This window comes from Rhododendron vialii, chromosome 2a, assembly GCF_030253575.1.
Source record: "Rhododendron vialii isolate Sample 1 chromosome 2a, ASM3025357v1".
In the NCBI taxonomy this organism is placed as follows: Eukaryota; Viridiplantae; Streptophyta; class Magnoliopsida; order Ericales; family Ericaceae; genus Rhododendron; species Rhododendron vialii.
The window spans coordinates 44,890,029-44,898,950 of record NC_080558.1 but is presented as its reverse complement, the minus strand read 5'-3'; the positions used below and the strand labels follow the sequence as shown (position 1 = coordinate 44,898,950).

Sequence of the window (8,922 nt, the reverse complement as noted above, 5' to 3'; positions counted from 1 at the left end):
TAACTTATTTTGCTAAAAGTGTTAATGAAACAGAGAGTAACGAGTTCCACTATAGATACTCCATTTATTAGATAGGTAAAATACATCAGGGAAATTTTAAAAAAACCCTCTCACAAATGTCTCATGGACCTCCGAACTTTACTAATGCTTAAAGAAGAAAAAGGAAGGAGAAATTAAAAAAAATCACCCCCAATTGTTTGGTTTAGAGTGAAAAAGGAGAGAAAATATAAATATATATCTAGAAGTGTGTACTATAAACCAATTTTCCTTTCACTTTTTTCCCATTTTTCTTTCTCTTCTTTTCTCCCATTTTCTTCCACTCCCAAACAGAGCATAAATGTCAATGAAACCCCTGAACTGTAGAACTTCTTTTCAATTAAACCCTCACCGTCTGTTTCCGTCAATTAGAGCATCTCCAGTCTTGACCCATTTTTAAGACTCAAATTTAAAAATGGGGCAAAAACCACAAAAATCTCTCTCCAATCTTTGACCCAAATCCTTTTCCATTTTGGGTTTTACCCATTTTTTTGCCCAAATCTGAGACAATTTTTGCCTTGACCCATTTCTCCAACGGCTAGTTAGAGAGGGAGAGAAAGAGGGAGATGCGTAAAATTTGGGTTTGATGGTTGAAAATGTGTCTACTCGAAATATGTTTTTACCTAAAATTTGACTCAAATTTGAGAATTCAAATTTTAGAAAAAATATAGGTGAAGGCCGGAGATGTTCTTAGTCTCTGCTTTTGGAGGGAAAACCCAACACGTGATGGTGTGCTCCCGCCATTTTCTCTCTCTCTCTCTCTCTCTCTCTCTCTCTCTCCGCCTCTTCTCCTTTACCCATCAGAGCATAATTTACCCTTTCTTCGATCCGCAAACCCTAGATACACACTATCCGCCTCTTCTCTCTCTCTCTCTCTCTCTCTCTCTCTCTCTCTACCTGACAATGGAGCTGGAATCCTCTCCAGACTCCTCCAAGAAGACGCTACAATCTTCATCTTCACAAAACCCTTCAACGTTGGACGAAATCAAGACCCCCGAGAAGCTGATTGGAAAGCCAAAGAAAAAAGTTGATGGGTCGGTAAAGCTTCCGCAAAAGTAAGTTATTGGGCGAGTTTGACAAGATTTTACACTGGTTGCGTTGGTTTGTCAGCTTTGGCGAGTTCAATTCTATAAGAAGTACTCCATTAGCTACAAGGATCTGGCCCATATGTTTTGACGTGTTCTAAAGCTTGGGTATTTTTTCTGATTAAGTATGGTATGTAGCATTGTTGTGTTTGTATAGATCTTGAGAGTGGTAGGAATCTGTTGATTGTTATGCAGCCCTGAAATCCCAAACAAACAGGCTCGCAGTATTTTCTCGTACACATTAATAAAATGAGCTCTGCCCGTGGAGTCGTTGATTTGCCGAACTACTTAAGATTGGTCTCCGTGTTCAATTTGTGTGCGTGTGTGTTTGTTTGGGATTTCTAGGCCTAACATTGATATGAGAGAGGTCGAGGTCTGTGACTTCTGTTTGTCTCATAGCACTTGTCGAATTAATGGAATCTGATTTGATCTATTTTTGGTTTTGGCATTGTGTATTGCGGGTGATTTTATCATGCTTATGTTCAATTAGATCGGTTGGGAAAAAGATACTATTGTTTGGTTTTGGTTGAACAAATTTGGTTTTCCTCCTCTTAGTTCTTGAATTATTGTTGCGGTTGTCTGTTTAACTTGACGAAACTTAGGATACTGTTTGTACCTTGATTGAAATTCCCTGATTTTGAATCTTTTATGGGCATCAGGCCATGGTTTTTGTTGGTTTCTGATGTCGTAGTTGAATTTGTTTTCAGGTATGAGATATTGGGTAAGTTCTTTGATAGCTTGGATAGTTCAATCCGGTTGCTTCGGTTGAAGGGCTGTACGTCCACATTTACAAATATTAGTCCCAAAGTCGAGTGTTTGACCGACAGGTAAAGGTTTACTACGGGCAAGCTATAGGCTATTCTAGTTTTTCAGGCTATTTGTTCATCCCGTCCATTAACTTGCTCTGTTGATCTAACTTTGTAGGAGGTTCTCCTATGCCCATTTGGCACAACTGAAGTTTATTTTACCAGAAGTGATTGTGGTGAAGAAGGTACTTGTACACGATGAGCGAACAAGTTGTATGAAGCCGGACCTTCATATTGCACTGAATGTCGATGCCGTTAAGGATGAAGGGGAGCTGAAATCGACCAGTGGGAATTCAAATATGAGGAAGATCTTCCACAGCAGACTCTTGGATTTCTGTAAAGCCCATCCCGAGGTATATACCTACTTTATATGGAGTACTTCCATTCTAACCCTTCAAATTGATGTCTTCCACTTAAGTATATGTACTCTTTTTGGTCATCCCTCCGCGGACCTTTGTGTGGCTTAAAGGATCTCCCAGCTCATCATGGATGATGGGGCTGTGAAACAATTAGGAATGTGGAACGCCTCAAAACTTAGTGCATTTAAGGGCATGCAATGTGCTGTTCACCCCAAGCCCACAGCTACTTCCTGAAAGCCTTAACCTGAAATATGTGTACCTTTTCTCCAGCCAGAAAGTTAGCTTTGAGTTTTAAGAACAATTTAGTAAATATCTGCTGTTGACCTGTTGACCTCTCTGCTGTAGTTTTGAAGTTGTTAGTTATATATTTCTAGCATTTTATTCTACATTTCGTCTCCTTTTTCTTGGGAATAGCCTGCACAATTAACAATGTCTGTTTGAATGTAGGGGGAAGTTCCGGAGGAAAATCTGCCAGAGCCATTCAACAAGTCAAAGCTAGATATGCATACAAGCACAAGCAATGCTTCTATTTCATCTTGGATAGGTGAGACATCAACTGGAGTACTTCCAGAACAGCAGCCAGCAGCAGCAACCCATCTATCTCATACTTTCCGGAAGCACTTCTCACAAAAAGTTTCAAGCTATGCTACGACAAATTCAGACCAAGAAAAGGATGCAGTGTGTCTGCAACCTTCAGCTCTCTTTGTTTCAAAGCTAGATGTTGACCAGAGTTCCAATGGAGAGAGAATCAGTGCATATTCTTCTCCGTCCATCGGTAAATTGTCCTTAAAACCACTCACAAGTAACACATGTTCGTCCCTTGGGGCTTCTCAAGCAAGTGTAACACCGTCTCATCCACATACGACTCCACTAAAAGAGAGAGAGATGGAAAATGAAACCTCTTCTTCTGTTGGAACCGCTACAATTCAAGGAACTCCTGCGAAACTTGTTTCAACTCCAGTGAAGCTGATGAGTGCCACACCTGCACTACGAACACCAAAGAGGAGTTATATGAGCCCAGATGACTACTCAAAGGCTTCACAGAACAAATTAATTAGACGACCACTCTGTAACAGATCACTCGAATTTGACAGTCCAGTCTATAACAGATCACTCATATTTGACAGTCCAGTGAAAAATGCTGAAGTCAAGGATGAAGTGAATCTTGTCGGAGGATTGTCAGTTGACAACAATATTCTTGATATTCTTCCTGAGAAACTTCTGGAATCGGTAAGGCCACAATTGATTTGCTAACCTTCAATCCTTTTTCATTACACAACTGTTATTTAGTACGGGCTGTAACTACTTCCACTGATAAAACAAAACAAAAAAAAATCACAATTGGTAATCTCCTTTATTTGGGGTGATTGCCAAGATTTGTTTCTGACTAAGGAAAATTGCAGTGTGTCCTGGAACCATTTTGCCGATAAATAAATTTGTATTTAAAGGAGAAGTTTTTGATTAACATTCCATTTACTTGCTCTGAACAATTTGTTTTCTTGTCTTTTTAATCCTCCTTGGGAGGAATGTTGTCATGTCTACAGGCTATATATTCAAACTAACTCTATTGCCTCTGCAGATTAAAGAGAAAGAGCGAAAAGCAGTAGAGGTGAAGGATCCAGCCATCTCACAAGCCAAGAGGCGGCAAAAGATGATTGCCAGTTTACCGAAACTCTTTGACGTGATCCGTTTCTTGTTTCAGTCAATCAAGCGTTCTGTCATCACAAAGGAGGAGTTTATGCACAGGATAGTGGCCAACCACCTAGATATTGTTGATAGAAGTAAGCCTTTACGTTATATCAGCATTGTAAATCTATCTTGATGTTGTTGATGCAAAAGCTCTGTTTGAGCTAACTTCTATTCTCCATGCTTTCACAGGAGACGTTGAAGAGCAACTTAAACTTTTGCAAGAACTGACTCCTGAATGGATTTACGAGAAGTTGGCATCTAGTGGGGATCTTCTCATATGGTAAGCCTTTCATCTGTAATTTCTCTGTTTTGTTTGCTAAGGCTGAAATTCTGTTTAGAAAGCGCGTGTGGAAGTTTATTTAGTTGTTTAACAAGATGATCTGACCTTTGCAGCATCAACAAGAAGTTTAGTCCGGACTCGATGCGTGCAAGACTTGTGGAAGCGAAGTGAGAGAACAATCATTGGAACTTGAAAGTGAGAGAGCGTCAATTCCATTGACATCCTCAAGTTCAGTTAATTTAGGAATGGGCTCTTACATTGTCCTTTTTTTATTTCTTCACTTGAGTGGGATATGATGCAATTATGTCCATTAGAAATGTTGCAATGATTTTTTGCCAAGATAGACATGTTGAGTAAGCAATGCAACAAGTTATAATGAACTTGCTGTATTCTTGCCTTGGTATCAATGGAGACAGAAAAAGGGGGCCGGACTCGCAAAATTCTTGCTATCAGCTGATCCTAAATCTCTGGTCGAATATTTGGACAAGTTCCATGGCATATTCAGGTCTACTAATGCATGCTGCAACAAACTAGATTCTTACCCTTGATACTGTACATGAGTTTTACCCTTAATATTGTACATGAGTTTTGAGATTCTTCAACCAGGCGTAAAATGCAACTTTTTTGTGATATGGACACCGTCAAAGGTTTATCGTGTCTTCTAGCTAACTTGGGTTCTTTTGTTCTAACTGCCAGCATCAGATTGTCAAAACGTTACTGCATATAAACCATGTCAAGAACAGAGAAACTGAATGTAAACATTTGGAGCATCACTTTAGCAATGGCTAGTATGTAAGGGATGTAGGGCAGTTCTAAAACCTTTTGTCTTGTAGAAGTCTAGACGTATAGGATTTGGGTGTTCCGCTAACCATAACAAAATTCATTGTACCAACTGGAGTAGGAGGATGATCCCAGTCGCTCTAAGACACGAAGATGAACAGCTTGTCATCGATTATGTTCAATGTCATAATCCGTAGGTAAGTTCTGAAATCACTATCTGTAAGGTGGATTATGTAAAAAAAAAAACTAGGTTCAATGTAATTTAAGTGAGTTACATTGTAGAATATGTTCATCGTGTGGCTTTCATACTTGGACATTCTTTTTGCCCCTCTAGTATAAGTATTTTATAGCTTTCTGCAGGTTCTTCCATCATCATATTTAGGTGTTTCATTTGCCACGAAAAGAGAATGTTCCGTAGCAATTTAAGTGAATCACTTTCCAAAATGTATAATCTGTGAGTTTGATAATGATTTCTTCTGTTCTGTTGTAGAACTATAAAAGCTCTTTTGCCCTTTTGCGAAGGAAAGTGGGTTATGATTGATGAGCAGCATGAGCTTACCCTGGTTTAATTCAAGGGCATGATGTTTCACTTGCAGAGAAGAACACATTCCTGTTCTCTACTTGCCCCAAATTCTATGTTTCTACTCTAATAGGAACATAGAATAACGGTACCCAATAAAAAGCAAGCTGACAAAGACAACCTTTTTCTTTATTTGATAACCGAATGTCCAGGCAACACGCGCACACCCTATGTCAATATTAGCTTGCCACTTATGTCAACCTTGCCACTCAATAATAACTCATAAATGTAGAATCAAATTGAAGCCCTTCAGTGATACAAGTAATGCATTCTACGATGGATATTGGGAGTATACAAATGTCCTCAATTTTATCTCCATAAAAGTGCATATCATGCGTAAAACTACGTAGAATCAGGCGATAAAATTGAAGAGTAGCAAAACTCTGTTGCTTGAAGGGTAGCAAACTTTGTTGCTCGTGGAGTATTTTGGTTGGCATATGAATATCTTGTAGACGCACACGGTCACTGTTTCAAGTGATTGAAATAGCCGCCCCCCTTACTTCCACCTAGTCCTCGGCCCATACCACTCCACATCTTCATTGTAGAACCATCCTCTCTAGATTACAGCATCGCTGTTAATTCAGAAACGCGATAACGTTTTCTGCTCATGAGATTTTGACTTGACATGGTTTTAGGATATGCTGATATGTACTTCTACTTTGATTCCAGAGGGCATTATTCATGGATTCCTCACTTCAACTGGGTATCAGTGTCTCCGAAGAGTCGAAACGCATACAAGGTTCTAACGTTTACCGGTCACTCTCAAAAGATTATTCCCCGTAAACAACTACTATTACAGCAAGGCTCTTATAGATTTGGAGATCAATCCAATGGTGCCTTGGAAGACTCATCCCTCTTATATATCTGTTGACACAAAGATACTGCCAGATATGATCAGGTCTATCCATCTCTATTGGGTCCGATGACTCCGATCCGATTATAGGGTCTTAGAGCCACTCAATTTGTTTCCTTTATTTTAAAGAATTCTTGAAGAAAAACAACTCAGTTGGATATTGGGGATTATTCGATTATTTGCTCAATTAACACTCACTGAACTCCGACTAAACTGATTTTTACAAGAATCCTTAAAAAAACATTTGAAATAAAACATTTGAAATAAATTGAGCGGCTTCTATCATATCATATGTGGGACCCCACAATGCGGTGGTGTACAGATAGTTTTATTGAAAGATCACCATTATCTAAATCAAAGATCACAAATTGGAACATTGAAGATTTGCAACAGGGTACCTAACGAGCTAACAAGATCAAGGAAAAAAACATCCCAAGAAAATTCCAAACGAGTTCATCATCCGAGTTCTACAGAAGCAAAACGTACGAAAAAATCCTTGAACCCTAGGACTGGGATTCTGGTCTGGAAGAAAAGGGGAAAGGAGGCAGTCGGAGCACGGCTTCTTCGGTCTCTATCGGGTCGGATCTGAGGATGGGGTCCCGGAGAAGCGGCTTCGTGTCGTCTTTTGCTGGTCTGAATGGGGGTTTCTTGTTCTCTCTCCTCTTCGATTCGCTTTCGCCATTGTTGGTTTTGGCGTTGGTCGAAACCTCTGAGGCTTTCATCTTTCCACTCTCTCGAAACCCTAACCCTAGTTTTGTCCCAATTTAGGAGAATGTCAAGAAACAGACGACTACCGAGGGACGATATGATCAAGAAGCGTGAACGAACCGAGCTCCTCGCGCAGCAGCTTGTGGCCTGGCTCGCTAAATTTCCGCTTGACTCGTTTAGTAGAAACTGAGTCGAGATAGGGCCGAGTCTCGTTTAGTAAACAAAACTGACTTCAATACTCAAAAGCTCGGCTTGTAAAAATTTGGGTCGTTTATATAGGTCCGACTCGTTTAAAGAGACCCGTTAAGTAAATTAGCTCGGCTCGTTAAGGGCTCGATTTGTTTGAAAACGAACAAAGCTCAAGCTCAAATTTTTAACTTTTTTAATAAACGAGTCGAGCTCGAACACTATACTGTAAAACTCTGTTCGGCTCGTTTAAGTGTTGGCACTCGAATAGATCTGTTTGTGAGTAACTCTCAATTTGTTATAGGCTTTGACTCGACTCGTTTGTAAAACAGTAAAGTTCGAGCTCAATTATTTTATTAGAAAAGTTAAATTGTATTTCAACGAGCCAGTTTGAATAGTACTACCTCATTTCACTAAGCAAAAAAAGTACACTTTTTTTTTTATTCTTATTTAAATTTTTTTTCGTTAATTAGTTTTGCACCGAGACAAATCAGTTTACCCATATATTTTGAAAAATAATCACTTTTAAGTACAAAAAAGTCAATTTTAACCACTTTTTTTTTAACTTAAAAGTGGTTATTTTCAAGGGATTTTTAGAGATAGGCCCCGTTTTTTTGGTTCGGTCTTGAAATAGTCCTGCACAATTATTTACATTTTTATTCCAACCATGCCCCTGCCTTCCTCACGCCATCAGCGCATGGAGCTGGAGAGTATCTAGTATAGGACAATTATCGAACGGTCCATGAGCATTGAGGCACCATTAAAACATTATTTAAATTTTAAAAAGTTATATCTTTTGTTGTAGATATTCTTTTTTTTTTAAATTACATTTTTGGAACCTACTCGACGATATCTACTGAACAAGATTCATATTGAATATGAAATTATGTAAGATTAAAAAAAAACTCTTTGCTATGAGAACTGTTTCTATGATAATTGTTTCTATGAGAATTGTCTCTATGAGAACTGTGTCCATGAAAACCGTTTCTATGAGAACCAAGGTTTTGAATACTGTACTGGCTAGAGTACTGATTTTCTTACTAGTACGGTACGTACCGGTACTAGTGAGATACCGAATACCGTTTCGGATTAATCGCTATTAGTGTTATTTTCCTACATAAAAAAATTTATAGTATAATATACACTTTTTAAAACAAAAAAATTAAAAAATATTCTGGTATTTGTCTAGTACCATCCGGTATTTGCTCGGTACAGTCTGGTATTTGTCAGGTACTGTCCGGTATTTGCCCGGTATTGTTCGGTACTTGAAGAAATTTTTTTTTAAAGTAGTCCGGTACTGATCGGTATCTCCGGTATTGGCCGGATTTAAGCCAGAACGGAATTAGAGGTGTAGGGTACTGGATTTTGTCAAAAACGTTACGTATCAGTCGGTATTGACCGGTACGGAACCGTATTGATAACCTTGATGAGAACCGTCCCTATGAGAACTATCCTTATAAGAACTGTCTCTATGAGATCTATCTATATGTGAATTGCCTATGAAAACTATGTTTATCAGTCTATGAGAATTAGGCATATAAAATACACAATTCTCATAGA

At 38.8% G+C, this 8,922-nt stretch overlaps 2 protein-coding genes across 3 annotated transcripts; one reads left to right on the top strand and one right to left on the bottom strand.

Annotated features, from left to right (window-relative positions):
- Window positions 1-827: 827 nt before the first annotated feature.
- On the top strand, window positions 828-4,705 carry LOC131314679 (CDT1-like protein a, chloroplastic). Of its 2 annotated transcripts, XM_058343509.1 has the most exons (8): window positions 828-1,091; window positions 1,829-1,948; window positions 2,046-2,280; window positions 2,734-3,386; window positions 3,420-3,516; window positions 3,866-4,067; window positions 4,165-4,255; window positions 4,369-4,705. In XM_058343509.1, exons 1-8 carry the CDS (start codon window positions 940-942, stop codon window positions 4,424-4,426), a joined length of 1,608 nt encoding a protein of 535 aa, XP_058199492.1. In that variant the 5' UTR covers window positions 828-939; the 3' UTR covers window positions 4,427-4,705. The 2 variants fall into 2 exon arrangements, with proteins under 2 accessions (XP_058199492.1, XP_058199483.1); XM_058343500.1 differs by having other exon boundaries at window positions 829-1,091; window positions 2,734-3,516.
- Window positions 4,706-6,725: 2,020 nt separating this feature from the next.
- On the bottom strand, window positions 6,726-7,295 carry LOC131314669 (uncharacterized). The gene has a single exon (XM_058343490.1). It carries the CDS (start codon window positions 7,188-7,190, stop codon window positions 6,972-6,974), a length of 219 nt encoding a protein of 72 aa, XP_058199473.1. The 5' UTR covers window positions 7,191-7,295; the 3' UTR covers window positions 6,726-6,971.
- Between the last annotated feature and the right edge of the window lie 1,627 nt (window positions 7,296-8,922).